This window comes from Penicillium mononematosum (genome assembly GCF_028829835.1).
Source record: "Penicillium mononematosum strain IBT 11891 chromosome Unknown utg000005l:1.0-9366267.0:1.0-9372171.0, whole genome shotgun sequence".
NCBI lineage: Eukaryota > Fungi > Ascomycota > Eurotiomycetes > Eurotiales > Aspergillaceae > Penicillium > Penicillium mononematosum.
The window spans coordinates 4,012,891-4,031,339 of NW_026643275.1; the positions used below are offsets into that span (position 1 = coordinate 4,012,891).

The following is an 18,449-nucleotide window of genomic DNA, read 5'->3' on the forward strand; positions in this document are numbered from 1 at the left end:
GGCCAGTTCGACCAAAACACTCGAATTGGCTTTAAAAAAGATTCGTAAATTGGCATCCACTTTCAGTTAATTCCAATAAATTCATCGGATGATGCAATCTGCAATATCCTCCGTCTGCCCCATCAGAATCCACTATCCCGGTTACATAGTTGTACTATACGCGCAGAGAGGTACGGAGGTGGTCCGTGAATTGTGCTGCGCCTCAACTCTTTTCCCCCCTCCTTTCTAGCATTTGTACTTTGGCAAAGGACAACACATTAACCAAGGTCCCCTCCAAACTAAGAAACACCCTGGAGCCAAGCAAAAGACGCCTAGCATGTTGGCTTTTTTTTTTCTCCCAACAGTCGCATCCACTTCGGATTGGCGATGTTTCGCCCGGCTAGAATAGACAGTTTACATCTGGGTCCCAAAGGTCTCGGAGTAATAGCCCGCCTTTGACGCCTCCAATGATTGCTATGCAAGTCCGGTGGCACGGATGCTATATGCTATAACACAAAGAACCTCAGGAGATCAGATGGAGTACGGAGTACTATGATGGGAAAATAACCACCCTCAATATTTCGGGAATAGCCTACTAGCGTATCACTCCGTACTCCGTAGTTCACTGACTATTAGAGGATTGGGGCTGAAACAGAAAAACAACAGCTAAATTTAGGTAGTTTTATTCCCGCTCAACCCACATGGCAGGGGTTGAGGGGGAGAGGGCCAGCCAATAGCCTTCATTTTCCTATCCCAGCTTAGCTTGGGGAGAGCATCTTCTTATCAGGGTTGGCGGCTCTGGTCTGCAGTGTTCCCGCCTATCCCCCATCCCTGACTGATGTGGATCAAAAATATGGAGATATGCATAAACGAAGGAGCTAACATTGGCCAAAAAGGAAGGTGTTTTATAATAAAATGATTTTCGTCCTTCTCTTCCCAATTCCCCTCTTTGCACGTTGCACGTTGCATGTTGCAGTGATTCACCCGCATTGCCCCCAACCTTATCTACGGTGCAAGCCAAAAATGTCAACTCGGTCAATGTTGCCGAACGAATTTGGAATGAGGGAAATCCCGAATAAGAATACGGAGAGAAAAGATTAAAAAAAAGGGTCCCTCAGCCTTGGTTAGCTTGCTAATTGACAATTTTGATATGCTCGCCAAGGAATACCTACTCCGGACACCGTACTCCGTACTTCGTATACAGAGGATGATGCAATATATATCCATAGTACATACTATCAACTATTGCGAGGCAACCCCAGTCCGAGAGTAACTCCATCTAAGTAAAACAATCAAAACAAACAGGAATATGCAACTGAAAAAGTACAGCGGAACAAAGTTCCTAGAGCTATCCACTACATATGTGACCAGCCAAGAAGCCGAACGTGAATCCCGTTGGAATGACGATTAAACCCAGCCTGTCGCCGTCTAGACCCATAGGGCGCCTTAAGGGATATGCGCCGTCAAACTCCACATTCTGCAGCGGGGCTGGCCGCAGTCAGCACGGGAGACCGCAGTATTGGGAACGGTAGGTCTTTCAGTTTCTATCTTGTATGTCGGGAGTTCTTTGTATGGGCGAATTATTTTTAACCTTGACAAATGAGGAAATCGATGCGACGAGTGCATATACCTACATGGTGGGTTTGGTGTTTAAGTACGCAGTACAGAGTATTGTATAAATACGGGTTTTGTTTCATGGATTTCTTGGATTCTGGATTGGGCCTTTTTGGGGGCCGTTGGTCCAGATCGTCAATTGATTATGGTTATGGGGTAATTTCCACATTGGCAGTGCGTGGCACTAATTGGGCATACACAGTAACAAGATCGTGGACCATCTACCATCCGAACCTCTAATTATGGATTTTCGAAACGACGGAGTATTAATTGGAGGATTGAGAATTTAGGCTCGGGTTCTCCCCGACGGGCGAAGGGAGAACGTGCGCTCGTCAATATTTCCATATTTCCCAAATGTGGTAGATGGACAAATACCAGTATTCTTATTTACAGTTCTTTCAAGTGCTAATAGGCTTTCGGTATGGTAATTAAAGGCTTGTTTTGCTCTTCCTTTCCTATTTTACTTATTTCCAAATTTTGGGACCAAATGTCCCGAAGGAGTTTTATATAGTGGTTTGAAAGCAGCAAATACTATCTCCAGTCTGCTCTAAACCGGATGACGTTACTCCGTACTTTAAAGCCCATTGAACTGTAATCCTAGAAGCTGAAAGGAACCCTTTTTCTGTCAATATGGCTTGATTAACAGAGGAAAGCTACTCCAGTCGTGTTGCCCAGTGGCTCACCTTTGTTAGACCACGGATCACAGGGTGTCGGATTGAAAAGCAAAATACATATTCTCTTCCTGTCCTTTGTGGACCTCTCTTGACTTTCATAATGACATTACTCCTTACCTAGGTGATAATAAGTTGCCGTACACTGTAATAATGAGATAGTCAAATCAAATCAGGAATGGTTATATTGCCTGTTCAATATATACATATGTAGCATCTGACATATTAGGATGTCCAACATATATTTACAGGACTATCAAGGTATCTACTGCCAAGACATAAGAAAGATTATGCAGGGTATTAAAGTTAAAGATCTCACCATTCGTTCATTGATCTGTCTATCACCTCATATTCTCCCAAATATAGATTCATAGGTGCCAGGATAGTCAAAATCGTTAGCTGGAAAGTGATGGAACATTAAAAAAGAAACCAATAGATAGCCCATTACCAACTATAGATCACTGCTGGAGATTGATATGCTCCGGTGCCAAGATCTAAGCGCTGAAGATTTAGAAGGAAGAGACAACAAAGAACCCGAGTTCAACAACTGAAACTCACTATAGCGGTTTCAAAACAAAAAGTAAAGAACAGAGGAGCGTGGCAATACAAAAGCCCCCTCATTCAGCCAACAAAACCAAAACCAACACAATGCACTCAAGACCCACTATAGCAGCTCCATACCATAATGCTTGGGAATCACAATGCATCAAGGAACCGCCCTTGGCCATGGATATGCCCCATGTGACAGTTTCTAGCGTTACACCACTATCTCGGCATTCCAATAGGATAAATCAAGTCAACTCGTACGCGCCCGACCCCAATAATTGACCAGGATTGGGCATGCATGTACATATACGCTAACTGTTATACGCAGATACGCTAAATCCTCAATGGGATTCCCAGGTGGACCGCTTACCCGCCGTTCCGCCAGTCCGCCAGTCCGGCAGTCCGGTGCACTATACAAGATATGTACCAATTTGGATTATAAATTATGCGTACTTTTTTTCTCCAATGATGATAAATTATGAGTAATTATGAGGGATTGTTATAAATCAGATTGATAACCTCGCGTGGACCTTGGAAGTGCACGGAAGCAAGGTACGGCCTAATACGAGACTGTTGTCATAGGTGGCACGGGCATCGGTGGTGCACCCTTGACATCGGCGTCGCCGATGCGTTAAGGTCTTGAATGGGACAAGGAACGCCAACGCATGATTGAACGGACTCGGGAACGTGCTGTATCGGATTTGGAATGTCTTTAGTATTTCCAATAAATTGGGTTACGTCGGGGACGCCGGTGTATACGAGCCCGTTGGGTGACGTTCACTTGCAGTTGGAGCCTCAAAGGTGGAGGCTCAGCTTCTACTTGCAGATTGCGGTACACAGTACGGAGTACCTGAGGCTCTGTTGCTCTTATGATGATTTGTCTTTCAATATGTGGAGGTGGGCCCTTGAATGCTGGGCTGCTCCGTACTCATTATAGACATGGGAAGTGCGAAGCATTCGAAGGGAAAGAATAGTATGGAAAGCAATGTGTACTAGTTCACCTTCCATTAAAAAAAAAAAGAGAAAAAGTAATGTGCTGAGTCTACGGACAGAAAAAAAAAGGAAGAATAAAACAATGAATGGAGACGGATTGATCCTGGTATTCGAAACAAGAGGACCATGGAAGGAGGCCAGGGAAGATGCGCGCAGACAGAATAAAAGCCCAATAGATTAGAAGAAAAACGATAGCCCATTCAAAGCAGCGAGTAAAACAAGCTCAAATATCTGTCATCATTGTCATCAATTCCTGAACCAATCATTCAACAGCCAAGGGCACGGCACAGATCTTCCCATGACACGGTTGACTCAATCCTGGAAACAACCACGAATGCAAGTCTTTTTTTTCCCCAGCTTCATCGACCGTGCACGTCCATCGGATCTGTGGAGACTAAGGCGCCAAGGTTTTGTCGCCGGCGCCGCATCGGAGCTTTCTTGCGGTTCGCAATGACAGCATCTTGCGCTTGTTCCGCGTTCATCTCGGTATCGCCATCCTTATCGTCGCGTATTTCCTGTGGAGACAGCCCGTGCTCGTGATTCCACGCCTCGTCGAGCTCCATAACGTTTTTGGGTTTCATGCGCAGCCATTTCATACGCGGGCCGACACGCGAGACCTCAGAGACCTTGAAGCCGTAGATCCTGGGGTCATAGATCTTGCCCTTGCCGAGTCCGGGACAGAGGTTGGGTGTCCGGACCCCGTTGATTTCCAGCGGCTGATTTTCCGGCGTGGGCGACTGTGCCTGGCGACCAGCCGGGGTTCGTGTCAGGGAGCCAGTGCGAGACTGCGTTGATGCACTCCGTGGCGACATCATTGACAATGTCGCGTCAAGGCGGGGCCCGATATCCAAATCTGGGAATGTCATGAAAAATAGACATCCGAACGTTGTACCGAAGAAGGCGCCGTCAACAGAGTGGAAACGGCTGTTGGGGGGTGTATAAATATCCATGCAACCGGGGCAGAAGAGCTTGACCGTTTCGTGGCCAGGGGTGTCGGACCGGCCCACGGGGAGCACTTTGCATCCGTTACAGTTGACTCGCGGACAGGTGCCGAAATGCTGCATCTCATATTTTTCGAGCATCTGTTGAATGCCGGGCCGCGAAGTGATATACCGTTGGTGAATCAACCCATACAGGAGCTCGGCGGAGCTCTCGATCACGCTCAAATCGCTTGCGACTCGGGCGTGTCGCCGATCGCCTGCTCTTCTGTATCCAGGTTGGTCACCACCGAGCGCATCGTCTTCATCTTCCTCCTCCTCCTCTTCCTCCTCCTCTTCCTCGTCATCCTCCGGCTCCACATCGAGGATCATCTCTAGTGCCTCCTTGTACATCGGCACCTGCGACTGGAGACCAGTCAGATTGAAATCATCCTCGATGAAGTCCTCCGACACCTCTGCGAAAAACTCATGGCCCATCAACGAACAAAACGAGGAAATCCAGGACTCCGGCGCTCCTTCCGAGGACGACATGTCGAACGAGGCGGACACAGATGACGATAAGGTCGATTCAGACAGTTGACTCAAATCCAGCCTGTCGAGGCCGTCGGCCAACGCCGAACCTGTCTCTCTCGACACGTTGCCGAGCTGGGGGGTGAGGTCTTCGGGGATGTTGGCGCAGACGAAGCAATTTCGTCACGCGGAGGGGCTGGATCGTGGCGAGGAAGGGTATAGGAGTTGGGAGGTGAGAACGAAAGACTTCAAGTATAACAGTAGGAGATCTTGAAGTTGATGGAGGGGCCGAAAAGCTAGACGTTCATAGCAATGTGCGGGGGGGGGGGGAATTGTGCGATCAACGGGAAGAGGCTGGATCTAAGGCTGGACCCCACCAAAATCTTATCAGTTTCTTATAGCCTTCATATTGAAAATTATCAGATCGCTTACCAGGTCTCAAAACACTCGGAGATTAATATTGATGACTTGGGCTTGGAGGTTGGGTGTGTCGGTCGAATCGGGTTAGGTCCGTTCGGTTCGTGGGGGCGGTGGGCAGTTGGGGAGAGAGAGAGAGGCCTTCCAAGGCTGTTCACGTATTGTGGCAGCTATTGTGGCAGCTATTGTGGCAGCTATTGTGTCTGCTATATCTCACGATGGCAAAAAGTGAAGTCAATGCTGGCAGGTTTCAATTTGCCTGAGCGGCATGAGTCACGTGTCAGCTGACGTGGGGGGATATAGCTAACTTGGAGGGCCATTGATACTCATATCTTGGAAGACTCAAATAACCAATGCTGTCATTGGTGTTATTACGACATGTAACTATCAAAGGGTATTGACTAAATATCAAAACAAGTCCCGAATGACTCGAGCAAACTCTCCCTCATCACCCAAAACCCCCGATAAGCCTTCGCCGGTGTTCTGAATTTCCCCATCCGGCCCCACGAAGCCACTAATACCATCACTCGAAGTGTTAGGCATGAAATTACCAAAAGCGCCAACAGCCTCAAACAGGTTTGTTAACTCTTGGCTCATCTGGAGTCCATTGAGAGGACTATTTCCGAGTTCGTTCCCACCATTCATGGGTCCATACATAGACAGATCCTGGATTGGATGTCCGGCGAGCCCGGCCATGGCCACCGCAGCACTTGAATGAGGATCACTTGAGTCTGGCCCAAAAGGACGGGCGAGAACGCCAAGTTTCTCGCCTATTTTTCGTAGGCCCTTGATTGTCTTCCATAACCGCTTGGAGACGTAGGACTTGGTACTGAACCCGTTGACCAAGTCGAGCGCCATGTAAAATTCATCGCGGACTTGTCGGTTGAAGTCGACCGGAGCATGGGAGACTGCTAAGAACAGCACCGCCAACGCAGCAACTAGGAAGTAGTTGAACGTTATTTGCTGTGTCCGGTAAATATCGGACATCTGGTTTAGCCGAGTTAGGACACGGACTGTGTCTTTGGCTATTTCCACAACAGTCTGGGCGTGGCCTCGATCTTCGGCAATGCTGGCAGGAGAGTGGAGCACAGGGCGATATATCAGGATGCGTAGCTGGTTCATCCGCAGGTACAAGAGGACCCTGAGCCGCCTCATGCCTCTGCTTACGTTTTCGCTGTTTTTAGGGGGAGCCGGCAGGATAGAACTTGAGCTCGTCTGGAACTTGCTTGTACCACTGTAGGATTTGGTAATCCAGATAGCCGATTTCATCACGACGGATGTCAGTGGTGCCTTCGGAGCCCAAACCAGAGTACCAGATCTTGGAGCTGATCCGGTTATATAGGACCATGCAGCGCAAGTAAGGCAGCGATGCATCCTGTGATTTCCACATGTTAGTTAATAAAGGTAACTGCATGCCAAAAGATATGCAGCCTTACAGGTTCTGGTAAGTTCGGATCAATATCCTCGTCCTGAATCACGAAAGGTAATCCCGTTCCTGAGACTCCATCGTCTGTCCAAGCTGTAGACTGACCAGAATAGTCGAATGATCTCGTCCCACTGCACCTCATCTGGGAACGATTTCACCAAAGCATCCCGGCGGTGCAATCCCATCTCTAAGCACATTCTTGCCGCCAATCCAATAAGCCGATAAGCCATGGCGTCATCATCTGTATGGTAATGGTATGTGGCCTGGAGTGGGACACAGAGTTAGAGTTATTGACTGCGGCAGTTGAAGAGACCTTGACTTACCACAATAGCAAAGAGCTGGATAGTTTTGATGGTATGAGACTCCCATAACTTTGATTCTATAAATGGCTTAACATCCAAGTAGAGCCGCTGCCCAAGTTCACTTTGACCGCCCCCTTCCACGACCAGCGTGGTTGCGAGAATCAATTTAAGAATAATCGAGCTTTCATCGTGAAGACCATCACAACCTGGAAAGCCCCGTTGCGCAAAGCCTGTCCTGGTAGCAGCCTCTATGAATGTGTAGAGCAGATTAGCCTGGGTGGTAACCTTGGCGATATCCACCACAGGATACATGATCCCAATCTCTTCCTCGTAAACCTTACAAAGACGTATTGCCTCTTCACGCGGAATCGTCCATATTGGATCCTTGGTAGGGTGCGTGATTGGAAGAAGCTGTCCCAGATGGGGAGCCGGGGAGCCAGTCGGAGAAACATGTGCGGTGGTCAAGTCGTCTGGGATTCCATCTTCCGCTGGGGTAATACCCATATTCTGTAAGCTGGATTTGGCCACGTCAAAATTGAAGGCTGAGCTTGTTGGACCATGGAAGCGTGGATGCCGGGCTCGCGGCTTTGCTAGGCCGGCTTGCATTGGAGTGTAGACCGATTGAGACCCATCGCGAGAGGGATGCTCAAACCCTGGTGACTCAAAGGCTGGTCTTTGAGTACGAAGGTCATTGAGATTGGTGAACAAGCTATTGACTTGCTCTTGTAAAGTGGTGATCTGATCTGTCATCGACCGGAACTCACTAGCTCGGCTATTAGTATCAAGTGCTGGACGGGTTTTATTCCTTGACTTACTCCGAATCCTTGAAGTTGTTATTACAACAATTAGGCGCATAGCGACCTGGGGATTGGGTCAGCGCTCGAAACTGAGGATCGGACAGCTCGGGCACAAAGAGTTGCAAGCTGTCAGCAGGGTTAAAAGCCACTTACATTCCAAATTCAGGTGACCACACCGTTGACAAGGCATCTGGCCATTGCACTTGATCTTACGCCGCTTGCATTCATTACTGAAAATTCCATGGTTAGCTCTGATCTCCCTACAAAGGCACCGAAGGAGAAGGCATAATCATATGACTTTGAATGCAAAACAGGTTATCCGACCAGTCGCAAGACTGGAAGGTGAAGCGACCGAGGTAACGGAAAGCAGAAAAGTGCCGGATCAGGCCATATCGTACCATGCAATGGAGATGTAGCGATTCCGCTTTGTGCGCGCCTGTGTTCCGTTGCCTTGTTCCGCCTTCTCTTGTTGGAATCGGACGCACCGATGGACTGATCGCGGGGGTCTGGTTGCGGCGGTGACATCTCTAGCTGAGGTGACTCTGAAGCCATGACCTGCAGAATATTGAAGCGACTCAATGAGTAGCCGGAGGGAGATACCGGCGTCGAAGTGCGGAGAAATTCCTCTCTCGCGGGGTTTCCCCAGATTCAGCTTACTCATCTGATTATCCGGCCGGTCATTGGCCCCGCCCGGGGCACATTTACAAATGGAGAATATATGTACTCATGGATACGATCATAATTTGTTAATGGCACAGTTTCTCGCTCGGGATATATTGCCCCAATTCAAAATGATACAAGTCTCGAATAAACCCCAAAGAAAAGATATATCAGCGCAATTACCTAACTGCTGAGACCAACCACTCTTTCCCAGCCAGCAATGACTGCACCAACCGAGCCCTTTGTTCAGGATTCTGGCGCAGGAAGCCAAAGGCAGCAACGAGACCAAAAACGACAGATCCCTGGAGTGTTTTCCGGACACCTCGCAAAATCCGCCCCTTTCTCGTGAGGCGCGCAGTCCAATGCCGCCACACGGGGAACGTGCAACGCAGCCAATAGTGAATCTGAGTGAATCTGAATACTATGTCAGTAAGAATCAGGAACCAGCAAGCAGGGAGCGCACGGATATGTGGTTGAATTCCAACCATCGGCAGTGATATACCAGCTAGAGCACGCCCCACGACGGAACACACTCTGCTGAAGCGCATCCTGCACCTGCTGAGTCCATCCACGCTCAGCATCCTCCTTTACTTCATATGAGCTAACCTGTCCATTCAAGATCGGCTTGATAAACTTCAAAGAGTAGTTTACTGCGTTCTCTGTCGCGAAAATAACACTGGTGTGCCCTGTTACCGTGTTCGGACCGAAAAGAATAAAGAAGTTTGGGAAAGAATCCATTGCGATGCCCTGGTATGCCTGGGCGCCTCCGCGCTCTGCCCAGACCTCTTCAAGATTCCTGCCCTCCCTGCCAATCACCTCTAGCGGGTGCAGCCATTGGTTGGTTTCGAAGCCATTGGCCATGATGATCACATCGGCGGGAATCTCCCTGGTCTCAACGGCGTCGTCCGACTTGTGGGGTGGATAGTGGCGGCCTGGACCAAGAGTCACGCTCTTCGCATTGACCCTTGTCAGAGGCTGAGTAGTCAGCTCCACATTTGGGGCATTGAGACTGCGATACCAGGTGCCGTCGATGATCCGTCGTTTACAGCCGAGGCTGTAGTTCGGCGTCAAGATCTCGTGGTATTCCTCTGGCGCAAGTTGGCGCATGTGGTCCAAAAACTTCTTCTCTAGCTGCGGCCGTGCTCTTCGGCCCCATGCAGTGTCTGTGAACATCTCGTAGAAATTTTTCTCCAGCATGAAGAAAGCAACCCTTCGTATGAACGACGCCAGTCCAGGCACATGGGTCATGAATGTAGGCGACCATTTCTCGTATAAGGGGAGATACTTGGGAGGGATTATATCAGGCTGGACCCACGGAGGAGTCCGCATGAGTTGAGTAATAGATCGAACATTGGCCACTGGCCTGGCCAGCTCGGGCACTACCTGCGCGGCGCTGCAGCCGGAACCAATCACGATGACATTCTTGTCCTCCAAATCAATCCGGTCGTTCCAGCGAGCCGTATGCATGATCTCACCTTCGAATTCCTCAATACCTGGGATGTCCTTCGGCCATGTCTTGGGTTCTACCAACCCGCCGACACCACTGACGACCACCTTGGCTCGCACAATTTCTGTCTTGACATAGATTTTGTGATGACCTTCCTGAGCTGCAATTCGATCTCGTTCGTGCTGAGCTAGATCACCGGTTCCAGGGACAAGGTGCGAGAGCGTAACCTCCCATTCCTCGTCATCCTCGATCCATCGAAGTTCCTTCACATCCGTATTCAACTGAATCTTGTCCACAATTTGATATCTCTCGCAGACATCTGCCATATATTGTGCGAGTTCTGGACCAGATGGATGGAGTGTGGACCAGTCCTTTTTCTGAGCAAAGGAGAAGGAATAGAATGTTGCTGGTCTTTACCTTCGGTGTTAGTCATTTAGTAAACAAGCTTTTTACTTGGGCCACCTACATGTCGCAAGCGACTCCCGGATACCTATTGATCCACCAGGTACCTCCAATACCGGACTGACGTTCGAATATTCGGAACTGGTCTGTCCCCAGAACCTCTTTGAGCCGGCAGCCCATGGCAACCCCCGACTCTCCAGCACCTACTATGAGAACCGGGTAATAAGTGTGTGCATTCTTGCTGTAAGCATGGCGCTTATGAATTCGGCTGATGGAAGAAGGCATGTTGCAGGTTAACAGTAATTACAGGCAACACAATGACGGTGAGACCTGGGACATGTTAATATTGACATACACACCCAACGTGGCACGAAATGTGAGTGTATCTTGGTAAGGAAATACAAGTCACACAAACAGCCTTTCGTCGGGTGTCTTCGACGTGCAAAGGTACCTAGGTACATATGTATGGTGTAGCTTCTCACGACTGCGGGGTATGCCTATCGACCTCGGCTTCATGTAGCTTCATTGTGATCGACAAGTGGGGCAATACTCCTACATAAATGACTCGTGATTGGATCCTTTTCAGAGAATGATTGAAGGGGAAATAATACGTAGGGGAAATCGCTTGGTGACCTACTAACGCTTGTGCTTCAGTAGGGTTCGCAGCCTGGGCACCAGCTAAGAATCTACGTGTGCAGACTCCATCTATGATACGGAGGGTCTGAGGGATCTGGTTCAAGTAGAGGAACGGGTTCAATATCAATAAGCTATGTAGGCCAATGAACTACGCCATCGTAGTATATGGATTTCACCAGATCCAGTTAGCCCGCTCCACGGGCCGACCCTTCATTGGGGAAACCGGACCAATCTATAGAAGCCATAAACCGCGTCGTCCGATTCCACTTGCTTATAGAGTTTGTATACTCGCAGAAGACCACATATATGCCTAGGTGGAATGAGGTCAGCTTCTGTCCCTGAATCGGTAGCTCATGCCACATACAAAGTCTGGGAATCAGCATGGTAAATGATCTTTGATACCTCGGATGTTTTTAGGGCTACCGCCCTCCCCCACCGCCTTAGCCCTCTGTCTTCCCAATGGCGTTTTGGTAGTCTTTTCGGTACCTTGTTCACTACTCTTTTACTCTTTTACTTATTTTGGTGGTCTTTTAGATGTCTTCTTCGATATTTTCGTATAGAGTAGACTTTACGTTGAAACCAGGTGATTTATGAATATGAGAAATTTAACTCCTGCCCCGGTATACGTACTATTACTCTTTTCTGCCGGAGCAAAAACTGGTTTATCGTCATGGTCTTCTTGTAGTCGCATCCTTTCAACCCCCCACGTCGATCTGGATGAAGCTACAGCCATGGTCAATCCGAGTCAGGACACGACTCCCCCGCTCATCACTCCATTATAAACCCCGATCAAGTGTCCGAACCCTTTCCGCTCCTTCACACCCTCAATACCGACCACTCGGCATCCTCGAAAATGCCACCCTGGACACCTTCCAACAGCGTTGCTTCCTCCCCGAACAACCAGCAATTCTCCCACGCTCTACCTTCCAAGACCTCCCCGCCCTGAAGCAATGGTTCAGAAGCGCGAGTCCGCAGTCAACGCTAGGCACCTCAAGCCTGAACCTGGAATATCTCCACAAACACGGCGCCGACGCGTTTGTCCCCACTCGAGCTCACGGAATCCACGTCGACAGACACTACATCCGAACCGGACGACATGGCAACAGAAATACATAGCTTCCGGCAGTTTCACGCGCCGCTCACGCTGTTCCTCGACTGGATGCGCACGGCCGAGTCCACTCCCCAATCAACACGACTATACCTAGCCCAATGCCAGCTCCTTGACCTCCCTCCCGTCCTTCGAGGTGATTTCCCGACGCCGGAGCTTGTGGTGCGCGCGGGAAAGGGCGATGTATACGATACGAATGTGTGGATTGGACACCCGCCCACTTATACGCCACTCCACCGTGACCCGAACCCGAACATGTTTGTCCAGCTGGCTGGGAAGAAGGTTGTGCGGCTGCTTGCACCGGCGGATGGGCAGGCTGTGTTTGGGGCTGTGAGGAGGCGGCTAGGGAAGAGTGGGAGTCGGGAGGCAGCGGCTTTCCGGGGTGAGGAGATGATGCAAGGGAGAGAGAGGGCGTTGTTAGATGAGATGGTTTGGGGGACTCCGGTTTCTGCTGGTTCGGATGCTGGGGTTGGCTTTGAAGCGTGTCTTGGGCCTAGTGATGGGCTGTTCATTCCCAAGGGATGGTGGCATAGTATTAAGGGAGTTGGTGGAGGTGTTACGGCTTCGGTAAGTATGTTTCTTTCGTAGGCTTCGTGTCTGTCGCTGATATGCTTGCAGGTCAATTGGTGGTTTCGATAGTATAACATCTACGACCATATCAATGCGGCATGCCCGCTCGTAGAACCCCAATGCCCGGTCGACCTAGGCTAGATCAATTCGAATGCTCTCTGTGACATGTTGGGCGAAAATACAGAGAATTGGGGCTATATGCTTGGATCGGCCGTGGATATCTTCAATGTTCCCGGCAAGGTCTTCCAAGCCTTGAAACCGCTGGGAACATATGCAAATCATCGGTGATGCCAAACACTCGCTTACAGACTGAATACCTCTACATAATATATGGAGAGGATTCTGGACAGACTGGGGAGGTTTTGTTCTGGCAGACTCACGATTGTGACAGACCCGTGGTCACACCCAGGGCCTCTCAACTGTGTAAGCTTAGTGTCACAGACAAAATCAAAGATGATATACCCAACGTATAACAATTTGAGAGTAATCATTAATTGTGTAGACATACCGATAATAATACAAAGCGCAACGTGGGGAATGCGGTGTGACGGTAAAGTCGAAGTGTAGAATCGAAGTGTCGATTCTAGAAACCGGCAATCCTTATCTTCCTCCCTCCATCAAGCCCACCTAGCCTCCTCCGAACCCCCGAACCATGCAAGTATCGCGCACAGTCTACCGCGCCGCTCTCCTCCACCTATCCGTCAATCCCTTCGTGCGCGCCTCACTCCCAGCTGGTACTACTGCTACCTGGGCATCCCTCAACGTGGCAATCCAAGCACCGAACACCCGGCTCTACAGTATCCTCTTCCCGCAGTGCACAGCAACCTTCAAAGCATCGGATTGCGCACGCCAAACACGCACAATGTGTGACTCAAGTTCGGACTCCGGCTCCGCAGCCGCTGCATCCTCAGACCCCGCAGCCCAAAATGCAGACACCCAAAACCAAGAGACCCAAGAGCAAGAACCCCAACCCCAAAAGAAACTCTACCTCCCCGCCAGCGACCCCTCAAATCCCATCGCGAACCAACAAGGCGACGGTGGCATTAAAATCGACATGAGCGGAGGCGGGACGGAAGTGAAATTGGATCATCTGGGTCCGATGGTTGTTAACGTGGACGGGACGTTGTCGCAGATTGGGAACTGGCAGCAAATGACGGAGATTGAGAAGACTAATACTCTGCGCGTTCTCGGGAAGCGGAATCAGAAGCGGTTGGAGGCTTTGAGGGCTAAGGAGAAGGCGGAGGGAGGGTCAGGTGAAGCTTGATTGTGTATAAAAAGATACGACACGGAGAGCTCGACCTGGCCTGGCTTCGTGTCTGTTGATGGAGGATGTGAATCTTCTTACTGTTTGGTGTATGTTGTTGATATTGCATATACGTATTATAACAGGCATTGTTACATCCATGGATGTCGTTAAATGTCAGGTACGACTAATAATCGCGGCTATTGTTTCAAAACAGTATTTTCCAATAATAAGTATAGGGCATTGATTGGGTATCATAGGTATCATAGTGATGCTAACACCATACAAAAATATGCAGTCTACAGTCCAAAGCAGAGACAAACCACCGCCCAATGAATCACGTATCCACAGGTCTGCATCGGAAGTCAGCTGGGTGTGTTCTGATCGTAAGTATATCGCAATTAGCCAAAGCAACGATGAGACCCATGAAAATCTTATTCAAATATAATTTGGCACCACTTGTGCACGACCGTCCTATGGGCATTATTAGCACCGAATCATACCTAGGAAGAGAGGGTATACTCACTTCGGCGGTATGACCACAAAGTCTCTGGTATACTCCTCGATCTCAGGGACACCAGTAACCAGATCGACCTCCTCAGGCTTGAGGAGCTTGGTCCCGTGGAACAATTTCCAGCCGAAGTAAATAACCGGGAAGACGCCGATCATGGTGTAGGAGAAGAGGAATGTCGGGATGGACCAGTTGCCGGGAAGGAAGACAGTGTAGCCACCGACGAAAGCCATGAGCGTAGTGCTTGCGCAAGCGAAGTAGGCGATGTACGGCTGGAACCAGCTGCGGTATGGCAAAGTTTCCCGGGCAATGCCTTGGGCCGCGAGAGCTTTCTTGAAACGGATGAAGGTGAAAGTGACGACGGAGAAGTTGATAAGCTGGGAGGCGGTGACCTGGATTTAGGATTAGTTGGATGTATGGAAAAGGAATTGGGACTGGGACTGGGGTGGAGGTGGGGGCTCATACCAGATTGACAAACCAGTTTAGCACGACCGATGCGCCGTTAGATACCTGCAGGAAACTCAAGAGGCCGATGATGAGCACTATGCCGACACAGTAGACGGGAACACCACTGTTGGTGCACTTGGTAAGGAACCTCGGGGCTTTGCCCTCAAGCGCTAGACCGTACAGACTGCGACTGGCGCAGTACATGTAACTGTTGCCCGCGCTGAAACAAGCAGTGAGAATGACAGCGTTGACGATGTCTGGCAGGATTGGGATTTTCAAGCGATCCATGGAGATGACATAGGGCGAGGCAGCAGCACCCGGCTTGCCGTTGTCGAAAGCATCGGCCATGGTCTTATCGTTGTACGGGACCAGAATGCCGACGCAGAGAACACCTAGAACGAAGAATGCTGTGAGACGGTAGAAGACACCGTTGAAGGCCTTGGGCAGCACCTTGCGCGGGTTAATGGTCTCGCCAGCGGCCATGGAGACATAGTCCGGACCGGCGATGGTGAAACTGGCTGTGATGACAGCTGCGAGGACACCGAGGAACTTGCCAGTATTACCTGTCTTATAGTACTCGTTGAAGGCACCTGGTTCGTTCCAATAACGGAAGCCAAACCGATCGCCGAGCGGGTTGCCGCCCAACATGACGATGAATGTGTAGAAGATGAGGCCTATGCTGAGCAAGACTTTGCCCAGCGAAAGCCAGAACTCTGCTTCACCGTACCATTTCACAGCGAAGAGATTGAGTGCTCTGTTTCGTATTCATTAGCTCGTATCTCGTGCGCGCATTAAGGAAGACTACAAACCCATAGAGTATGATGATAACCACATTCATGGCTGCGACGGGAATCACATCGGTCCAGTATCTAATAATCAAGCTGACGGCGACAATTTCGAATGGCACCAGTGCCGCCTCGAAAATAAAGAAGTTGTACCCAGCGGCAACACCTAAAGCTTCATCAACGTAGCGGCCGGCGAATCGGATGAACGGCGATGAGATAGGTAGGTACGTGACCATTTCAGCCAAGCCTAGGAACGAAAATGTGAGTTCGGATATCATACTACGCATCCGGATGGAAAATAAGATGGAGGAATAATTGCAGCGATTGGGCGATCGGTCGACATTAGGGCAAGCTGAACCGTTGGCGCATTTGGGATTATAAGGGATTTGGTTTCAGGTATGGAAGGAATGCTGCTGTTGGGAAAGATGCAAAGGGCTTGGGAAGCATGGGGGTGTTCGTACAGACGGTGATGATCAGAATCACACAACTCCTAGAGAACAGTATAAGATTGTGGACGTTCAATGAGCTATACACAGGAACCAGGCAAGGGCATCATGGACTGGGTTTAGTCCTTGGGTGTCCGACTGGCTTTCGGCAGATGCATGGGCAGAAGTAGGGCTAATGGCGACTTTGGTCGGCATGGAAGTGCATGGGCTAACAGCGTCCTACATCCTTGGTCTGAAATTGTGGAAATCAGGCTTCGAGCCTTGTTTCTCAATGCTTTGTTTGGTTGGGTGGCTCCTTATTCTTTGCTTCTTTGCCTCTCTTTTTTTTGATCCAATGGCGGGCTTATTTTGCGTCTCTGGTATTACCGCTTACTTACCGTCCATGTTGATGCTGTCGAAAGTAGCGAAGTCGGGACAACCCAGGTCGAGAACCCAATAGAGTTAACAAAACAGTATAACAGGGGAAAGACTAACCAAAGACTGAATCCAATGAACAAACTGGCAGGGCCACTGGTCCGCAGTCCAGATCCGATCTGAACGTATAGGGCTGTACCAATTGTTCCTCCAATTCCGATCAATTGTACATGGCGGGGCTTAAGCTTGCGATGAGTATGGTCATATGTGGGTTTCATAGATCCGCTATCGACCGAGGTCGCGCGATTGGCGCTGGATGAGTCTTTCTCGGTGACTTCTATTTCTTTGTCCATCTTGGTAGGCTTCGATTCGGGATCAGAGGGGAGGATGGGCTCTGCGCTCTGTATGGCTGCCGTCATCGGGGTATGGCTCTCATACCCCGAGTTAGGAGAATGCGACATCTTGAAGGTCTCCTTGTAAACTCCAGGAAAGAGCGAAGGAATAGCACAAACAAGTGCGCAATAGGGCCCAGACCGAGATTTATTTCAAAGAAAATATAAGGAATGCAGACAAGAGAAAGGCCACAGGAATGAGAGATTTTTTTTTTTCCCTAGCTTAGTATTTTTCCTGTTTCGCGTTAGTGGGATTTGTTAAAATCTTCTGGAAAGGCAATCGGCGTCGGCCGAACTAAAGGAGAGTCCAGAGAAGGGACAAATCAGAGAGTCGGCCCAAGAGTTGTCTGATGCTCATCCATTTTATCCCCACATGGCCCCTCCTAGGGGGAAGCGAGGGGGAATTGCGGCTGATCACTCTGTGCACCCATTGGGTTAAATACTTCGATTTGCATAGGGGACTCTCAATCAAGAGAGTATTGTTCGCAGTGATCACACGATACAACTGGCAATGTCAGAAAGTGCTGGCCAATGTATTTTCTGGGTGTTTAGACAGATTATAATAATAATAATAAGTCCCCGCAGCTATCCCGTGGGGAGAGATTATTGCCGAGGTCCATTGGAGTATGGTTTTTCACCAACTCCAAGGCATTTGCGAGACTTAAGCCCCAAGTCTGAATATCTGAATCCATGTATACATAACTAAGTACAACTGTTATATTGAACATGAATCCCTGTAATTAACGCCACATTCCACTATTTTCATTTTCTTTCCTTGTAGGCACTAGTGCTAGTGTCCCTAGTGCCCTCGAGGTTGTTGCCACCCGACTTTTCGGTGGAGGGTCTCTGCTGTGAGTCTTTCCCGATCCAGCTTGGTGGGAAGAAGCCGTCGTTGTCTTCAAAATAGAGATGATGGATCACATCCGAGTCTGTGGAGTTCCGGCGTTGATCCGGGTCTTGACGCGGATGTTCGGTAGTAGAACTTGGATGTGGATGCGTGCCGGGGAACGACATTTCGAACAATAGTATTTTATTGCGTTACTGGAGGTGTGCCAAAGAAAGCAATCAAACACCTGAGCAGTCGACGTTGTAGAACTCTCCCAAGGTCAGGTGCAACCTCTCGGTCAATATCCTGACGTCATGAGATACCTCATATCAGCACTCTTACTCTATACAAGGGCTAACCAGATTGAGGCAAAAAGAGAGAAGATTTGTAAATATCGTATCAATCCCGAATAAGCAGTCGATCACGGTA

At 49.4% G+C, this 18,449-nt stretch overlaps 6 protein-coding genes across 6 annotated transcripts; 2 read left to right on the forward strand and 4 right to left on the reverse strand.

Moving 5' to 3' along the window:
- Nucleotides 1-4,162: 4,162 nt before the first annotated feature.
- N7519_009664 (casein kinase II subunit beta) lies at nt 4,163-5,272 on the reverse strand (the record flags this gene model as incomplete). Its single annotated transcript, XM_057296437.1, has 1 exon — nt 4,163-5,272. One exon carries the CDS (start codon nt 5,270-5,272, stop codon nt 4,163-4,165), a length of 1,110 nt encoding a protein of 369 aa, XP_057144319.1.
- An 804-nt stretch (nt 5,273-6,076) lies between these two features.
- On the reverse strand, nt 6,077-10,987 carry N7519_009665 (uncharacterized protein; the record flags this gene model as incomplete). The annotated part of the gene is made up of 10 exons (XM_057296438.1): nt 6,077-6,842; nt 6,901-6,993; nt 7,200-7,357; nt 7,418-8,159; nt 8,212-8,257; nt 8,347-8,423; nt 8,592-8,849; nt 9,088-9,267; nt 9,317-10,711; nt 10,767-10,987. 10 exons carry the CDS (start codon nt 10,985-10,987, stop codon nt 6,077-6,079), a joined length of 3,936 nt encoding a protein of 1,311 aa, XP_057144320.1.
- Nucleotides 10,988-12,055: 1,068 nt separating this feature from the next.
- Nucleotides 12,056-13,085, forward strand: N7519_009666 (putative JmjC domain protein; the record flags this gene model as incomplete). Its single annotated transcript, XM_057296439.1, is given in 3 exon segments — nt 12,056-12,376; nt 12,390-13,013; nt 13,065-13,085. The coding sequence occupies 3 exon segments, from the start codon at nt 12,056-12,058 to the stop codon at nt 13,083-13,085; spliced, it is 966 nt and encodes a 321-aa protein (XP_057144321.1).
- Nucleotides 13,086-13,668: 583 nt separating this feature from the next.
- N7519_009667 (uncharacterized protein) lies at nt 13,669-14,280 on the forward strand (the record flags this gene model as incomplete). The annotated part of the gene is made up of 1 exon (XM_057296440.1): nt 13,669-14,280. The coding sequence occupies one exon, from the start codon at nt 13,669-13,671 to the stop codon at nt 14,278-14,280; it is 612 nt and encodes a 203-aa protein (XP_057144322.1).
- A 413-nt stretch (nt 14,281-14,693) lies between these two features.
- Nucleotides 14,694-17,263, reverse strand: N7519_009668 (putative general amino acid permease (Agp2); the record flags this gene model as incomplete). Its single annotated transcript, XM_057296441.1, has 6 exons — nt 14,694-14,733; nt 14,786-15,162; nt 15,236-15,971; nt 16,027-16,249; nt 16,826-16,839; nt 16,923-17,263. 6 exons carry the CDS (start codon nt 17,261-17,263, stop codon nt 14,694-14,696), a joined length of 1,731 nt encoding a protein of 576 aa, XP_057144323.1.
- A 693-nt stretch (nt 17,264-17,956) lies between these two features.
- Nucleotides 17,957-18,208, reverse strand: N7519_009669 (uncharacterized protein; the record flags this gene model as incomplete). The annotated part of the gene is made up of 1 exon (XM_057296442.1): nt 17,957-18,208. The coding sequence occupies one exon, from the start codon at nt 18,206-18,208 to the stop codon at nt 17,957-17,959; it is 252 nt and encodes an 83-aa protein (XP_057144324.1).
- Between the last annotated feature and the right edge of the window lie 241 nt (nt 18,209-18,449).